The 19211-nt window shown below is 40.4% G+C and overlaps 1 protein-coding gene across 1 annotated transcript in view; it reads left to right on the forward strand.

Annotated features, from left to right (window-relative positions):
• EYA1 (EYA transcriptional coactivator and phosphatase 1) overlaps positions 1 to 19211 on the forward strand; it is a 178046-nt gene that overhangs the window by 138580 nt on the left and 20255 nt on the right. The window contains exons 13-17 of the mRNA XM_046013512.1: positions 11624 to 11682; positions 11795 to 11955; positions 12869 to 12983; positions 13114 to 13235; positions 18215 to 18315. Coding sequence (XP_045869468.1) covers positions 11624 to 11682; positions 11795 to 11955; positions 12869 to 12983; positions 13114 to 13235; positions 18215 to 18315 — 558 coding nt within the window. The remainder of the gene's footprint in view (positions 1 to 11623; positions 11683 to 11794; positions 11956 to 12868; positions 12984 to 13113; positions 13236 to 18214; positions 18316 to 19211) is intronic.

A 19211-nucleotide genomic window follows, 5' to 3' on the forward strand; every position in this document is an offset into this window, starting at 1 on the left:
GGAAACAAAAGGCAACCACGAGTTTAACAGGGAAATTTTCTTGACCAGGAGAGAAAGAAGAGGGAAGGCGGGCCGCCAGCAAGTAAGACACAACTATCATCTGGTAAACTGGAGTGGAGGAGGCCACGCTTACCGGGACTAGCCTGGCAGAAGCATACAGGGGCGCAGTGGGATGTGAGGGGTACGCAGATGGACATGGCATTGGATAGGCAAGGTGAAGGCTCATCCTAGAGGCCCTCAGATGCCCAGCTGCCTCAGAATATATTGGTTCCAGCTTGATTTTTCCAAAGTACATATTGATCACTATCTGGTTAAAAGGCAGAGACAGAAAAGAAAGTGAAATGCATTGCCTGCTTCCAAGAAACTTACACTCCATGTCGGAAGTTATATTTTTGGGTAGAGCAAAACCTACTTTGAGAAAAATGTATCTGAAGGTGAAGGTTGAAAGAAGGACTAGCAGCAGGATAAATTCAGTTTGGCACTCTCATAGCTTTATAAGAATTCTGGTTCCTTCCCTGAGAGAAAATTATAGTGACACTCACCTGCACCCTCTCTCTTTAACCCTGTCACATTCATCAACCTTCCTGGTGATATCTGTAGCTGATTTATTTTTTGTGTGCTTGGTGCCTGGTATATAAATAGGCAGTCAGTCATTAATAGTTGAATGCATGACAAACTGAATAAAAGAATACAGAATTTGTGTCCTGTAGTTCCACAGTTAACATATAACATATGTAACATAAATCCTCTATTAGTGGTGTATAATATAGTATTTTCCTAAATAATATAAGCAACCAAATTTATAATTAACAACCAAATCATGATCATCTGTCATTTTAAATATTCATGGCAAAAGGGGTGTTTTGCTAGAGAGTGAGAATATGAGTAAGGAGGAAATTTTTCCCTAGTTTTTCTTTCGGGCACCCACTCCTTCTCCCCTACCCCCATTGACACCCACTGGTTTGGGGCACACCAGAGCTTCCCAGGGTGGAGGAAATCTATGGTAGAATAGTTCATGCCAAAATAATAGAGCTTAAATAATTTACTTTTTTAAAAAATATTTTTATTTATTTGACAGAGATCACAAGTAAGCAGAGAGGCAGGCAGAGAGAGAGGAGGAAGCAGGCTCCCCGCTGAGCAGAGAGCCTGATGTGGGGTTCCATCCTAGGACCCTGAGATCATGACCTGAGCAAAGGCAGAGGCTTTAACCCACTGAGCCCCCCAGGCGCCCCAATAATTTACTTTCATTTGAAGTCTTTGTCTTATAAAAGAAGACCCAAAGGGAATGATTTCGGGGTGCAGATTTCAGATGATAATACTTAGAAGAGAGAATTTTTTTAGTAAGAAAGTGTGCTTTCAGAAGTCCTCACTTCCTCATGAAGGGCTGACATGAAAGGGGACACGGAACCTTCTAGTAGCTCACAAAACCCTTTTTTTAAGTGCCTGTATCTGGTTCTGCATATTTCTTTCTAGAGTCAGGAATAACAGAAGAAATGAGCTTGCAGAATTTTCATCAACTTATTAACTACGGATGTTATTCTGAGCTACACATTCTCTTATAGAAAACTGAGGATTTTTTACTATTATAAAATTATCTGGCTGGATGATAGAAGTTAAATTAATACATTGAGCTCCTTTAAACTCAAGTTTCACTCCCCATCCTTGCAGAAAGGAGTCACCTAAAAAGAAAATGACATTCAAATATCTCTTTAACAATTATATTGAGGTGTGGTTTGCTGCTATGAAGATGAACTGACAGGCATGGAATAGTGATAAACTAGAAGTAATATTTCTTGCAGTTATTTAATTTCAGATTAAAAATTTCTCTGAGGGGAAGAAAATCTCTTCAAACATCACCTATTTAATATCACAACTTTAGTTCCTTGCTTTGTGATCACAACAGAAATATCCTGTGTAAATTAAAACTTCCAGTTAAATGCTTTGTGAATAAATTGGTATGGGATTCATTTTCCTCAAATGGCAGTAAGGGCTGTAAGAAAGTAATTGCAGAAAAGGATAAAAGGGCTCCTGGTTGGAATATTTTTCCATGTTTCTGGCAGCAAGTTTGCAGTAAAAAGCATGATTTTTATGAGAATGCGATTATTCACAGCAAGATGAGAGTTGGTGTCAGTATGAAAAATTCTTCTTCAGTAGATGCTCTCAGCAGGAATAATAAATCTAAAAGAAAGGCCACAGGAGTCATACAGAACACTGTTGCCAGTGACAAATTATGTTTGCCAAACGATGAGCAAACCCATTGAACACTGAGAAATCAGTTCAGCAGTAAATCAAAGGCTTATTCTTAAAAGTAGTTCTGACTCACCGTTCAAAAGGATGACATTTATATTACACACATGTTGGTTTTTTTTAAGTTTTGAAATATTTTGTATGTTAAGTCTGCCTTGAATCTTTTAACACATGAAAAATCACATGGTATCATTATAAATATGTACAATATTTTTAGGATAAAATTGTATAATGCAGTTTGATGTATTATCAACCACTAATGCTCCTGCCCCATTTTGTCTTTGAAGGTCTGCAACATTTTCACAGGGTCCTACACAAATTTGTAAAATGCCATATCTTCCAACAGTAGTTGGATCATAAATGAAGCTATATATTTGGACTTATGCCTCTTGTGTATAATACCATGTAGGGGTATAGAATGCACTGAACATAACTTAAACAACAAACGATGAATTTTATGGCCTTAGATAGAAGGTACTCCCTTAACTTTTTCAAAAGGAAAGAAATGATGTGCTGATATCATTAGATCACATGTAATATATGCCAAAATTACCAATTAAATTAACCCATTAATTCGGTGTTGAGCAATTTTAAATAAGTCCATTTTGTTTTTAAAAAGCTTATTTTATTTTCATTTCTTTCTTTTTCTCATCCTAATGTTGAGAGTGTGAATAAAGACACATATATTTAATCTAGTCATGTGGTAAAGAAGGTATTCATGGTGAGAAAGAAGGAACTCCAAGCTGAGTGAAGTTGACATATTTATTAACACTGTACTTAACTCACTAAAAAGGAACTGTCTTCATGTAATTCCTTTGGGATTCTTGGAGCAGTGTGCTAAAGTGGTATTATGATGACATCTTATTTGTAAGATTTTAAAAGAAATTAATATAAAAATATGTAAAAATTTGAAACTTTTCTCTTTATTAACAGTAAGCTTGAGCTTCCTGTAAATTTTTATGTATGTATAACTGAAGTAGTTATCATAACTTTGGGTACAAATACATGACTTAGCGCTTCTGTTTATCTTTTGCTTTAATATGCCATCTTCAGGTATTTCAGTAAAGATTTTATTCTCTAAATATTTTACGAATATTCCTCTAAACAGAATCAGACTGAAATTGTTAATGTCTTCTTAAACCTTTGTTGAAGCTGTCGTAATTCAAATCTTGAGTTTCAAATACGAGTACCAAGTCTCCTAGCAAATGTAAACATGATACTAGTAAAATCTCTCTCTTGGTCTGATAACCTCAACAGGATATTGTAAAATTAAATGTATTAAAATACTGTTTTTGTAAGTAAGACACAGCAATTAAAAGCCACGTATGTCTCTGCAAGTTGCACCTTATGACCAAATCTCAAAAACAGATGTCAGAATGCCTCTTACTGGTTTCTGAGATTTGAAATTCTGTCTTTTTTCCCCATTGGCTGCTATGGCTGTGTCCTCTGCCTGTCAGAACAAATAGAGATATTTAGATACTGACTGAGACTATACATTGACGCCTATGCTGTGCTGAGTGGATAATCTAGAGTGAGAACTTAAAGATGAGTTTGTCCAGGTATGTTCTAGTTCATTAACTTGCATTTCCCAAAATTGTCAAACAGAATGAGGCCAATTTCAAAAGACTCCTGTGCCTTAGCCATGCACCCTTTTCTTTTGCAAGAAACTATTGTGGTGGGAAAGCAAGGGAAACGGGAGGGTCACAAGGCATGATGGGTCCTGGCCAGCCGTGCATGGGGCTGCAGGGCTGCGAATGGCACACTCTGTTTGCACTTGGCCATGCCACAGGCTTGCATCCAGTCGTCGATGGCAAACACAAGGGCACAGTAGCACGTAAGGTCTTCAGTGTGTCTGTTTGAAAGTGCAGTGAGAACTTTGACACACCTTTAGAAAACACATTGCAATCATATTATTCCACATCAGTAAGTAGAAAAACATAGTACACTGACTGGACGGTCTCCCTGTTACAGAAGGAAGTGTACAAGTAAAAACCTGGCTTTTGCAAATTGACTAACTCGTGGACAGAATTTCTTAACTACAGAGACTGACAAACTCATTCTAACTGTCAGTGAATTAGAAGCAGCATTCTTCAGATCTCTGCCATCAGGTCGGTTTGTTTCTGGACCACCTCTTCCCCCTCAACTTCTGAATCACAGAGGATCTCTGGGATGATCCATTTAACCTTATTTTCCCAGAGAAATTATAAAAATATAGAGGAAGTCAGGAGTTCTATCTCCAAAAGCCACTCTGAAAATCACTCCCTTACACCTCTGTCTCTCAAATACTGGTCACCCTGTAATGCCATCTGTATAGTTTAGACTTTCTGTGAGAGGAAGGATAATGTGGGTAGACCCACAGGGGGCTGTCTCATCCCTCCCCCAACATTTTTCTTTTTAAAGCACTGTTGATCACTTGTCAAAGCATTCAGACAATTTGTGTGTTTGTCTCTAAAGTACTGGACATACTTATGTACTCCGTATAAGTAAATATTTTTGTGTAGGGAAATAAGAGGAAAACTTCTTTTTAGTCATTTGTGGATGTCTAAGGTATCAAGCGAGTATCTATATTGTTCAGTGGGGAGGTGGGCACAGTAGACGTAATTGCTTGATGACAGGAGGGATCGGAGGACCCCCGATCATTTCCTCTGCTTTGGCCAGCTCCAGCTGGTCTCCGTGGGCACACTGATATATAGACACAATGAAAATAGCTCATTCTCTAGTGACTCTCTTTTTCCTTTCATTTTTGACTTTGTAGAGGAAGGTATTGAAACAATTAGTTGGCGGTATGGTGTTAGTTTCCTCATGGTAAATTTGGAAAACAGAGCGAATGGAGCCTCGGTCGGCAGAATTTGGGCTTGTGTAACTCAACTTCTCCAAACTTGTGTTTGTAACATTTTTATATTGTTCCCTTTCATAACACGCAGTCTACCTCAAAGTCTTCTTAGAGTCTCTGTTTATTCAAAGACTTTAGGTGTACTTGGAGTTTATGTTTCTAGTGTCGTGTTCAGAGGTATAGTTCCTGAATGTGCTGGCGATTACATCACTGCTTGGCATAGATAATAAGCCCCATTGTAACTGTCTTAATTCTTTTTATTAATTTTCCTAAACTAACTTGAATGGTATGGGCTTTTTTACATAATTATGGCACAAGTGAAAGGCTTGGAGGAAAAGTACAACCACTACGGTATCAAAGCAGAATAAATATTTGCAGAAAAATTCTGCCATAACTTAATATTTTGCATGTGAGCCCCCGTACAAAATCGGAGTTATTCCTGGGGCTTGGTCCAAAAGAACATGTCTGTGGCCCGGCCCTGGAAGGCCAGAGATGATGATGGATCAGAAAAAGGTCAGCTTGAGTTGCAGTGCCAAAAATAATGACAGAAAGGACCAAAAAGGCAGAATAACAGTGCAGCCAGAGTTCTGAGAGGGAATGTGCCTTTGCCGCATGGCTATGAGAGCATACCCCATGTGGCTTTCTTCATACTCCCAACACCAGGGCTGGTATTCAGCTGCTCCATGTGTTGGCAATTTTCCCCAGCCATCCATGTGAGCATTTGAGATCCAGCCCGTAAGCGCTTAGATGTCTACGAGCGGAGGGCCAGTAGTAACTAAAGCTGGCTAATTTTATTTATTTTACTCCTCTGCAAAGCCCAGGCCTTGGAACCTAAAGGGAAGCCGGGCAAAGGTAAAACTCTGGTCATTTGGTTTGTGGTGCTTATCGGTGAGATGATCATAGAATCCTGTCATGTGGAACAGAGGGTCTACAAAGGTCTTGCACCTGTGGGCTCAACAATGCGCCTCTGATTGTTGCCATCTGCCTGACCAGATCCTTCTTCCCGGGCCTCCGGCCTCCTCCTCAGGACGCGCTGTGTCAAAGTCATTCTAACACCTACGCTCTCACCACCCACAGTCGTGCTCTGTACCCTCCACCCCCTGGCAAAGGCCCGGTGACCACAGTGGCTCTCCTTCCAGGATGATTTCCCAGGTATTGGAAGGCCCACTGTGAGATGCAGGGCTTGGGCTTGTCCTGGAGGATGGAGGACTCCCATCTGAGCTCCAGGCCGGGAGAGAGGGCCGTGGTGACAGACGCTGGGCACAGCAGGAGTGGGGCAGGCAACGGGGAGGATATGCTTTGTACCTGAAGTCTCCTGGGCTCCAAACGACTCACAAGCCACAAAGGATCTAGATGGCGGCAGTTGTGGGCGTCGTGTGAAATGGGTAAGGGAAGAGACCATGAGTTAGGGGTCAAAGGCAAAGTGTCTTGGCCCTTAACCTTATTTAACTTTCCTGAGTCTTCATATTTTGTATCTGTGAAATGGGTTACACCATTACATACTAATCCACTTTGACCATAAACTGGTGACCCTAGTTCAGCTCAACAAGAGGGAGGAATGTCCGTGAGGGAGAGAAACTGTGTGCCTGCCTCCACAAGATCTCCACAGAAGTGTCAGAAATGACTTATTGAGTAGTTTGCCACCCCTCTGGGGAGGGAGGAATATACTCTTCGAGGGATACCAAGTGTCAAAATAGGACATTTAATCAAGTGCGGTCGATAGCTCTTGTATCCCTGGGGCCTTAGGATTTCTGAAAAGGGAGAGGCCAACCTCCAGTTGCTTTAGCAGTAATCTAAATTTGGTAATTAATTGTAAAATTCTCCTCGTGAAGGATAATCACAACTTGGCCTAGCATTGGCCCTGACTCACTCTGAGAATTTGTGTTATGTGAGTGTATATACAAAATGAAATAAAAATGTTAATTATATATTTCTCCATCACTGACTTGATACAGAGCTCTGTATGCAAAAGTGTTGCTGATTTTGACCTCCCTTTGAAAAGCCATTATCAAAAAATAACTCTTTTTCCCGCCTCTTGATCCCTTGCCAGCTGCCGTAGCAAATTTCAAATCTGTAACTAAGAGGGTAACAAAAACCAGTCCGTAAGGGAAGGGGACCTGCTTGCGAACTCCATAGAGTTCCCTACATGTCTGTGAAAGAAGTCTGGGCTATTTCCTAGAGAGAAGGACGGCTTGCCCAACAACTGCCACCTTCCCCCACCCCCTCCTCACCACCACCATAAGTCGCGGTCTGGGGTCCACAGTCTGGGATCAAAAAGCTATGTTTTGTTTCGGTTACCACAGCTTCACTGACTGTGAACCATCTCCAGTCTGAGTGTGCCGTTGATCTCTTGATTGCTTTCATCACAAAAGCACCGAGGATAAACGGTGGGCGGTGCTGTCCCTCCCCAATCTAGCAAAACACAATTGAAGTTTTTCAGACCTGGAAGCTCTTTTAGACTAAATAGAATTCAGCCATTCAGCAGGATGATGTTCCTTTGAATACTCCTCAAGGCGGTTGGGAGCATCTACTCCCATTGTAATTTATCACAGGTGGAGTTAATTAACTTCTGTCTTTCTGACTAAACTGTATGTGCCTTGAGGGCAGGGGCTGAAACCTGGATGCCACTTCCTAAACCAGCGCCTTGCGGTCACCTGCGAGCCCTTATAACTCTTCCCAACTGATGGCTGATCATCTCCTAGTGCCTCCCTCCTGCTTCATCCTCCAGCAAACAGGGTTCTCCTGCCTCAGGACCCTTGAACGTGCTCGATCCTTGGCCCCAGACCTCACACAGCGTTACATCGTTCCCTTGCCTGCTCTGTTTTTTCTCCTTAGCAGTTATCAGCATCTGACATAGTACACATTTTGCATATTTTCTTGTTTGGCCCCACTAGAATGTTAATTCCAAGATGGTTAGGATTTTTGTCTGTTAAATGTTGCATCGTTAGCATCCAGAACATAGTAGCCCCTTAATAAATAAGAGGACACATGAATGAATAAATGACCACTTTTCTAAGCTAAGGCACCCGTTCGCCAGCTCAGTTGTGTGTTGAGTGTGGAATCCACCAGGCATCCTGAGAAGCAGTACTTCCTCCCCAGATGAGGACCCCAGCCAGATCCCCAGACACAGCAGGGCTACCTGGGGCATCTCCAACCTCAACAGGGTAGATTGATGCATAAAACCTGCTAGACTGGCTGACCTGGCCATGGTGGGCCCGAGACATGGGGATGCTAGCCAAAGACTTGGCCTCAGTAATGACTTCAGTGCCTTAAAACCCTGTCGTGGACTTTTTGGCGTTTTATTTCAAAAATACATCTTCAGCATATTCAGTCTTTTTGGAAGAAAAATTTCCCTTTGCCATGCCATTCTACATGTTCCGCACTCTGTGTATTAAGCGGCAAAATGGGGTTTTTAGGACTATGTCTTGATGCCTAGAAATATGGGAAGCTTTCATTCTTGTTTTCTGTGTCTGTAGATTCATCCAGGAGGCTTTAAATTTTGCCATGTTGTTTCAGTGAGACCAGAACGCCTGCTCCCCTCCTTCAATTATCTGATTTTCTGAGTTTAAAACAGATTTAGACACTAAAACAACAAAGTCCGGAAAGCAAACATGAAAACCTAAAATTAGGCTCTTAAGAGGACAAGCGAAAGATAGTTTCTGAAGAAAAGTGGGGAAGAAGAGTCTCATCCCAGTGGATGGAGAATTTCAGATGTCACGATGTGGGGAACTGCAGTTTCTAATTTGAGAATAGATGCACTTCTTAGAAAGGTTTACACATTCCACATGTATCGAGATACTTCTGTATTTTCATATTCTCCGTTCTTTGAGGAATTAAAAATGTTAATAGGCAAACATCAAGATAGTAATGCAGTTTCTCATCAAAATAAAACCTATTTCCTGAGACATTTTTACCAAGATATAGACGCTCACACCAAGACTCAGTGAATAGGCCTTTAGCATGTATCTTATCTACCCAAAGTTTGTGCAGCATAATAGTTTTCTATCATTAAAGGACGTGGACAGTTCTGAAACCATATTGTACTTGGACATTTTCATGGTTTCTGAACTTTCTATTCCTGGGGTGCTAATTAGGCCCTTTAAAAAATGCTCCTGATGGTTGCATCTATTTTCCTGAAAATCATTCTACAAAACAACTCTCCTGATGAAGAACGATGATTTCTTTGTTGCCAACACACCAGAGTTGATCAGATCTCTGAGAAGTGAGTGGGGTCTGCAGGTAGAAGCTGGAAGTGGTTGACACTCAATTAGAGCTAACTGAGATTCTGAACCGTCCTTCAAAGGAGGGCCTCAGCCCTGGGAACAAAAAGACTTGGATAAAGCTCTGGGAGAAAACAAATACAGGATGCGCGAGGACAATAGCAACAATGGAGTCATTAACAGCACTGGAAGATAACTGGCTTCTCTGTTAGTCATGGAGATTCACGACGCATTCATTTAAGAAAAGCCTCTTAACACCCTGCGTTCCCAAGGAATTCTCCCCACCCCTAGAGTTCACAGAGTTAACTTGTAAGTCAGCTTTGGTGTGATTCATCGAATTAAACCCTTTTTTAACATAGCTCTTCCTCTTGGACTTCCTCACCTTCCACCTCCTGTTTCTCCCCAAAGAGAGAAAATTTCCACCGCCGCCCTCCGGCTTTTTGAGTTTTTCTGTTTCTGTTTTTGTTTTTGTCTTTGTTTGGGGGCGGTGGTTTGCAGTAGACTTTTTTTGGTTTGTCTTGGTTTTCTCATCTGTTTTGTACACTCACCATGCCCCCAAAAGAGTTGTTTACCAACAACATGATAAATGTATTTCTGACTAGGTAAGTGGCAGAAATGTCTACACTCATGATTGAGTCACTCTTTAAACCCAGGATAAGTACCTTGTTGAGGAAACACAACTATCATTCATCTTCTGAAGTATGATTAAATTAATAACTCTGAGAAGTCCTCCAGCATGTTTTCCAGGAATGACCCGTGTTTTAAAACGTTAAATTCATAGTCCACATGTGCGGCCTCCTAGACTGGCTTTTCCTCTTTCTTATCTGAGGTTATGGACCTCAGGAGAGCAGGGGAGGGTTACAAGGTCAAAGTCTTTTCCTCCTTGGAACTTGCTGCTTGCTGGGAGGCGGTTGCCTGGAAAGTAGATGCTTTAGAGAAGGGCTTGGGGGGTCAGGATTTTAATTCTGTTAAGCAACAGCTGGTTTGAGTTTCTTTCCCCTTGTATCTCCTGCTCCCTTCCTCACAAATCCATGGAGAGAAAAAAAGTTGTTCAGAAGGAACCCGCAACATAAAAATACACCTTGTATTACTATGGTGCTTTATGTCTGTTGTCTCTTTTACAAATTGTATGTTGAGCACTAGACAAATAGACTAGATTTTACAAAATTATACGGGAAATACAACCAGTACTTCAGTCAAGAGAAACTTTTAAAATACAGGGTACATACCTGGAAATCTTTTAATAATATTTTTAAACTCAAACTTTTAACGAAAATAAGTACGATGAAGGGCTCTGGAGTGTTCGGAGCCTGTCTGCAGAGAATCATGACTGAAATATTAAAGCACACCAGGTGTGGGTGCCTTGTCTATCGGTGGGAGACCTATTGTGTGTCTCCAGATTAGTATGCTGTCATTCGTTCAACAAATGTTTACCTGTCTGCTCCTGTGCCCGGGGCTGGGAATATTGCTGTGGGATGTTGGGGCGCTCATATGCAAACAGGTGCATAATCATCAGCTCAGTCTCGCAGAGCTGTATTCCAAAATCACAGCTTCCTGTTCTGTACAGTTTACACGTGGTTTAGGGGTTTAAAAATCAGGTGTGTTCCCACAACCTCATTCTATAATAAATCCATAAATCCAACACTTAAAAGGAGTATATAATAGTGAAACAGTTAAAGAAAAAAAAGTAAAAAACACCCCATGGTTTGATTGTTTTTATTTGGGTTTTGAAGCCTCCCATGCTTTCTTCCTCCTACACACATATACACACACACACAAAGAATAAAACTCACATCTCTCAAATCAATGGCAAACCAGTAACAGATTTTTTCGTCTGGGCTCCTCAGCCCACTGGCCTCAGGCTCTGTTGGTGTGTGGCTCAACAGCAATCAGAGGTCATAATTTCATTGGCAGTTAGCATCAGGTTTAATTTTTCTAGCATGTTACATTTACTGAAATGTCTGGTTTCAGTTATGCTTGGGCACTGACTGAATCCGCTTTGAGCAGCGTGATGTCTTCAGGTACCTGAGGTTTATGGAACACATATGCTAATTGTTTTCAATCACTTTCCTTTCTGAACACAAAAATGTGTTCTCTGAAGCTGAATAACGGTAGTCCTTAATGACATTGCTCATTTTTTATGTTAAAAGTGGGACTGAAGGAGGTAAAAATATCAGCTTCACAAGACTGACCCCTACTGATTGACATTGTGGAAAAATAGTCCAATTAAAGTTAGGGGGGTTTTTAAACAGTTGTGTGTGATTGTTCAAAAACAAAAGATGCTTCTGGAGAATGAACCTGTCTCATTTTAATTGCATTTTAGGAATGTGACCAAGTTCATATAGATGATGTGTCTTCAGATGATAATGGGCAAGACCTAAGGTGAGCACGTTGAAATGTGAAGTGATTTTCTCCAATTTATAGTTTAATGGCTCAGCTAATGAAGATGAACTTTCTGTTTGGTTAACATTGGGCTTTTCTTGCGTCTAAATAGCACATATAACTTTGGAACAGATGGCTTTCCTGCTGCAGCCACCAGTGCTAATTTATGCTTGGCAACCGGTGTGCGGGGTGGCGTAGACTGGATGAGAAAATTGGCTTTCCGCTACAGACGGGTAAAAGAGATCTACAATACCTACAAAAATAACGTTGGAGGCAAGTAACTACCCCCAGTATCTTACCAGGTTATTGAGATAGTCTAGGAAAAATTCTCCAAGTACCACACACACTTAACACATCATGCTTTTTTTTTTAAGTCGTAGCTTTTTTAGAATGGTTTCATCTGACCCATGATTATTTGGTTGTGATTTAGTGACAGGAATATTGAACTTGAACCAGCCACCCTGGCTAGCCTAATCTAGTCCTGGCTCCATTACTTTGTAGTGTGTGGGACCTAGAGTCAGTTTCTTGACCTTTCTGATACTCATTTTTCCTTCCAAGGAGATGTGGCATTAACCACCTTTGACTAAAACACTTGAGATGGACTGTAAAGCTCATTCAACTGTGTTTCAAAATGGCTTTAGCTTACAAGAGAATATATTGACTTAATAATGAAAAGTTTGGGGGTGTCTTGGTTTCAAGCATGACTAAATCCACATGCTTAAAAAGATGACATCCAGAATCTCCTGCCTAGGCTTTCCTTTGGGTAGGAGTTATTCTGGATCAGTCCCTCCCATAAGGTGGCATAGATGCCCAACCATTGACAGATCCAAGTTTATATTCTGTGAGTTTAGCACCTTGACGGGGTAGAAAAATACCTTTTCCAGCAGATTCAGGAAAAGTCCCAAGACTGACTTGCTCTGTCCAGGCTCCAGGACTGAGGAATTGTGGGAGCAGACTCCTCAACAAGAGGAGATGACTTCTACAACCAGGATGCAAGGAATGCAAAATCAACAGATGTTTCCTACAGTACTAAATAAATATGTGTCAAATGGATGCTAATTTGTGAAAAATTATCTGATATGCTATAAAGCTTGAAGATGATATCGGGAGTAGTATTAAATGTTTATTTATAAAGTTGGCTAGACACATTGGTAACGAAGGAATTCATGTGCTTTTAAATCCACAGGCCTGCTTGGTCCAGCCAAGAGGGAGGCCTGGCTACAGCTGAGGGCCGAGATTGAAGCCCTGACGGACTCCTGGTTGACACTGGCCCTGAAAGCACTCACGCTCATTCACTCTCGGTAGGCTGTCCCCAAGTCCCTCCATGGTGGTTTTGCTGGAAAACAGCCTTTGCTCATATTTGTTCATTTTGGAGATTCATTATTCATCAGTTTTCTTTTTTTTTTTTTTTCTTCTTTTCGGTTCTCACAGGACGAATTGTGTGAACATTTTAGTCACAACTACTCAACTTATCCCAGCATTGGCAAAAGTCCTGTTATATGGATTAGGGATTGTATTTCCAATAGAAAATATTTACAGTGCAACAAAAATAGGTGAGCTGCTTTCGTTTTGTTTTATACCTGACTCTTTCTCTTTGGGCCAGTAGAAGTGAATGTGTAAAAGAAAATGGGACTTTTTTCATTATACTAGGTGTCAGAAAACTAGAGGGAAAATCTAATTTTGTTGTTGGACTTGGCTTTAGACATCAAAAGAAATATAAATCATAAGCCATGCAGCTTAATTCAAAAAATATTACTCTACTGGTTAACATTAAGACCTATGCATTTTAGGGCGCCTGGGTGGCTCTGTTGGTTAAGCAACTGCCTTGGGCTCAGGTCATGACCCTGGAGTCCTGGGACTGAGTCCCACACTGGGCTCCCTGCTCTGCAGGGAGTCTGCTTCTCCCTCCAACCTCTCTCCTCTCATGTTTTCTCTCTCTCAAATAAATAAATAAAAATCTTTAAAAAAAAAAAAAAAGGCCTATGCATTTTAGCCACTGTCACTTGAGCATCATTTCTGGATTATTACCTTATTTGTGTTTTAGATAACATCACCAAAAATATCTAATAAGCTAAAACAAATAGTAATATGGAGATTTACAAAGTATAAATGAAATAATTCTAATAGCTTTAAATTATTATCACTGGAACCATCTTTTTTTTTTTTTTTGCTTTATTTTAATTCAACGTGTGTAAACAATCAAGTTCTCATTTTTGTTATAGGGATACCAAAAAAAATTAAGTGTTTGAAAGAAGTAATCATAGTTGGAGAAAGATGACTAATGTGAAATTTGATTCACCATCTAGTGGGGGAAGCAGACATCTAAATAACTGTAATATGACAAAGAAGTATGTAAATAAGCAGTTATCACATATTTGGCAGATGTCCAGAACTATACTAAGCATTTTACATACTAAAATCAATCTTCATAACCTTTCCATTTTACAAGTGAGGACACTAAATCTCAGACACTTAATTGTCCAACTTAACAGCTGGTAAAGGTAAGGGGCAAGCTAGGTCTGATTCCAGGGTCCAGACTCCTTTCTGTAACCTAGGGAGCTCTCTACCATGAAGTGCCTGAATGTGCTCTTGAACGAGGAAACATTCATTACCACCCAGAAGGAGACAGAAAGCATATAGTGAACGCTAAAAGGAAGAAATGGCATTTGAGCTGGGTATAGAGGTATACTTAAGAGTTAATAGGCAGATGGGCTAGTGAGAGCAAAGAGACAGAGACATTAAAAATGTTCCCTGCTGAGGACTGAAAGACGTCCTGGGTCATCGAAGCTGAAGCTGGAAAGGTAGAGACTTAGGTCTAGACGTATGTGGCCTTGTTTATCACCCTAATGAGATATTATTTTAGTGAGTCCTGGGGAAGGGGGATGAGGATCCTAGTAGGTGGGAAGAAGATTATTTCTGGCTGCTCAATTCTGTGTATAGAAAAAAGGACAAAAATAGAATTCTAGTCTCTATCTAACTACACTTGTATACTTTCAATACTTTTTTTTTAAGCATTTACTAAATATTTGCTAAAGAATTACTTTTATAATTATTTGTTTATAGTCTGACTTTCCTATCAGACTGTAATATCCTTGATAACTGAGTCTGTCTGTATTGCTCATCATTGTGGCTATAGTGCCCAGCACATACTAGGTGCTCCGTAAATGTTCAATAAAATGGATGAGTAAACGGTCGTTTAGTCTGAAGATGATTGACACAGAGGTTTTTCTTAAATACTGGGTCAGTACTGCCACTTTTAACTTATGGGGGAAATCTGGTGTGATAGGAAAGATAAGAGTTAGATTTTATCAATGTTGAGCGTGAAGAGCCTCTGATATTCACATAGCCCTGTCAAGTTGGAAATAGCTGGAGTTGGAGAATGACTGATGCCTCCTGAGAAGCACTAAGAACAGAATGCTGGAAAATATTTAGAAAGGAATGGGACACCTGGGTGGCTCAGTCAGTTAAGCGTTTGCCTTTTTTTTTTTTTTTGGCTCAGGTCGTGATCCTAGAGCCCTGGGATAGAGTCCTGCTGAATGGGAGTTGGCTTCTCCCTCTGATCTTCCCCCATACCTCTCTCTCTCAAATAAATAAATAAAATTTTTAAAAAAGAAAAGAAAAGAGACTAAGAGAAAAGAATGTTCCAAATAGAATTCCTGGTAGCCCAATATAGCCAGATTTTGTATGTTCTCATGTCCATAAAAATAACTGTTTACATTAAGTCAGATATTTATGTTATCCATAACAATAAAGAGGAATCATATTGTGTTTTATAAACAGGAGTCCATGGTAAACATTTGTCAGCACATGAAAGAACAATTTCCAAAAAAGTTTATAGAATGGAAGGGATAATGCTTAACTCCCCAGAAGGAAAGAACAAGTAGTGTATTACATGTCATGAGCATTGAACTTTAATCCCAAAAAATTTAAATAATTTGAAAACATTAGGGTAATAGAAAATTATAACAATTAAGTGTATAATAGGTATTGTTAATGGGTATTTTATGATACTGAACTTTAATTTTTATCAATACAGAATTAAAAATGAGGATTAAAAAAGGTGGTAGAAATTACCTCAAAACCAGAGGTAAAACCACTTTTCTATGGTATTTTTAATAAGAACAGTAAATGGGGCACCTTGGTGGTGGCTCAGTCAGTTAAGATCCAACTCGATTTTGGCTCAGGTCATGACCCCAGTGTCCCAGGATCAACCCCCATGTTGGGCTCTGGGCCAGGCATGGAGCCTGTTTCAGATTCTCTCTTTCCCTCTTCTTCTCCTTTGGCCCCTCCCCACCCTCAGACATGTACTCTCTTGCTCTCAAAAAATAAAAAATAATAAGAAAAGTACAGATTGGAACTCCTATAGTTTTGCTAACTTTGCCATCAAATGAGATATAATTTGGGAGTCGATGCAGAAAACCCAGGAAACCCAGGAACTTTCCTTTCAGGCAAGTGGCGGTAATTGAAGGAGATAACTAGTATCTCGTTTTTAGCAGGGCTATGATGTTCTTCCAGATAAAATGGATTCATCAAAATGAAAATTTCATGTAGGATCTCTCATTAGCTTCTAAAAGTCAACTTCAGTTTCTCAGTCTTTATTATGGAAGAATCTATGTGACCCAGAATTTACAGGGAAGCCTACAGAAGATAGGATATAGGTGAGAAATTTTTTTGTCCCCCACAGCCTCACCTTTAAATAACATTGAGTTACCTTCCTTTTCCCATGAAAGGGAAACTTGGCAAAAACACATGACCATTTCCCTCTAAGGAAGGAAAAACTTTCATGACATCTGAATTTTTGATTGGATATTTTTGCTTTTTTTTTTTTTTTTTTTTTTTTTTTTACAGAGATCTCAAGTAGGCAGAGAGGCAGGCAGAGAGAGAGGAGGAAGCAGGCTCCCCGCTAAGCAGAGAGCCCGATGCAGGGCTCGATCCCAGGACCCTGGGATCATGACCTGAGCCAAAGGCAGAGGATTTAACCCACTAAGCCACCCAGGCGCCCCTGATTATATATTTTTGCAGTGGAAACTACCCTTTGAATTTGTTTCTTAAAGTGATTTAATATTTCACAGTTTAGTGGGCAACTAAAGAAGCATTGAAATTACATCCTTTGAATAAGGCTGGCCAGATTTCATTCTGTCAGATGCAAACCAGAGATTTTAGTGCAAAATACAAATATAAAGCAGACATTTGTTTAAGCAAACAAGCTATTTGTTCGTGAGTATATCTGATCCTTATTTGAAAGAGATGCGGCCTGCTCAGTCATTTACATTTGAAAACTATAAACTATCCCATTGTCCGTTAAAATGGTCCTGTTGGCAGCCCAGGACTTGGAACAGCAGTTTCTTCTCTAAAGGAGCAACAGTGGCTGTGTTAACTGTACGGATGGGCCCCCAGAGAGCCCGAACCAAGTCTTGACTTGGGAAAGATTAGATAAAGGTATTCTGTTACCTTTATCCCATTTTTCCTCTAGGAAGGTGCTTTATTGGACATTAGATGCCTGGGCAGGGCAGGTTCGTGATCTTTCTGGAGTGCCCCAAATTACCTGACATTTATTTCAGAAACAATTTTACCGGAAGATTCCAAGTAAACACATTAGGTTTGGCGGGGGCTGGGGACGAGGGGTCTTTCATTCAGATAGACTCCCAACTGGAAAACGAATGAAAAAAGGGATTCCACTCTTTGATTTCTCCTACTATAACAAAACCAGTCAGTTTCTTTCATCCTTCCCAGTAGACTTGGGATCAGATATTATTTTCAGAGTTTGGTATATCGTGAAACTTTTTTTTTTTTTTTTGACAGAGAGAGTACAAGTAGGCAGGAAGAAGCAGGCTCCCCGCTCAGCAGGGAGCCCAATGCAGGGCTTGATCCCAGGACCCTGGGATCATGACCCGAGCCGAAGGCAGCCACTTAACTGACTGAGCCACCCAGGCACCCCAAACGTGAAACATTTTTTAAATAAAGTTCAGAGAGTTTGCAAAACATTATTTTTTTACTAAATGCTATATACTATGATCGACTAGATCCTACTTGTTAATAAATGAGCCCTTGGGAACAGAATATTAAAATTGACAATTTCTCAGTGGCTTAGTTCTTTAAGCATCTGCCTTCAGCTCAGGTCATGATCCCAGGGTCCTGGGATGGAGACCCAAATCAGACTCTCTGCTCAGCAGGAAGCCTGCTTCTCCCTCCGCCCCCCTACCCCCTACCTCCCTGCTCATGCTCACATACACATGCTCGCTCTCTCTCCCTCACAAAAATAAATTTAAAAAATCTTTAAAAAATAAAAAAATAAAATTGACAATTTCCAAGTGACAAGTCACCACATGGATAGTTTACAATTTGTAATTTACCTTGTTGTTCCACATTCTACCCAAATGGCATGTACTATAAGCACTCTTCTCCAGTTTGTACAAATAGGATAGAGTTGAATCAGAAGCATAAAGGAAGTATTTTGTATAAAAAGTTCAAGCACTATATAGCACTAAGTTACCCAAACTTTACACTTTTTAAATTTATTTTTATGTATTAGGAAAGGAAAGCTGTTTTGAGAGGATAATTCAAAGGTTTGGAAGAAAAGTGGTGTACGTCGTTATAGGAGATGGTGTGGAAGAAGAACAAGGAGCAAAAAAGGTCAGTGTTCCTCGATAGCCATTTAATTTTTTGTTTTCAGAATGCTCATTGCTGGATCGTTTAAACAATTTCCATTTCTCTGAAACAAATTAGAAATGTGTTCAGAACTGTAAGCAATGAAAAAGGACAGTACAATTAAATAAATATGGTCTTTTTGAAGAGTACCGTATGTAAACTCAAAGGTCATGGATGGCTGGTCTTCACAGAACGTAGACTTTTGAGCAGAAAGGAAGGTCTCATGTTGTAGCCATCATCAGAACAGAAATTACACATTTGCTGTGCTCATGTGAGCATGTCCTATTCTGCCCCATGGCAGACATTGCCAAGTGATTAAAACCTACCTGAGCCTGAATTCAGCCTAAGAACATTCTAAATATCACCTCAGAAAGACTCTACCAATTGGTCAGAGCTGGTTTGCCAAACTGTTTGCCGCCATAGAGTAGAGTGCCTTCTTTGTATCACGAGGTCAACCTCTCGCCTCCGTTGGGAGACTTGGAAAAGAAGCAGAGGGCAGAGCCAATGGTGAGTCCCTTGACTCCCAGTTTGCCCATCAAACACCCTTTCTTTCTTCTGCGTCCCTGCAAGTGTCCTTCTGCCATTTCCCTCAGCAAACGCTTGCTCATTAGTGTATTTTATTGCATTTCAAAAGAGGGGAGGAGAAAGGGACCACATTTCTTCACTGCGGAACCACTCAGGATCTTCACAGTCTATTTAGACACAGCCTACCTGGACCGTCTTTCTCACCCCAGCACTTGGCATTGCCATCTCTCCAGCCGTGCCCAGCAACCCCTCCCAGCCATCACCTCTGCTTAGAATGTTCTTTTCCCTAATGCGCTGCTGTCAGTGTCTTACTTATTTTTCAAAATCCAGTGCTTATACCACCTCTTCTATTTCCC

The sequence above is a fragment of the Meles meles genome, chromosome 1, assembly GCF_922984935.1.
Source record: "Meles meles chromosome 1, mMelMel3.1 paternal haplotype, whole genome shotgun sequence".
NCBI classification, from domain to species: Eukaryota; Metazoa; Chordata; class Mammalia; order Carnivora; family Mustelidae; genus Meles; species Meles meles.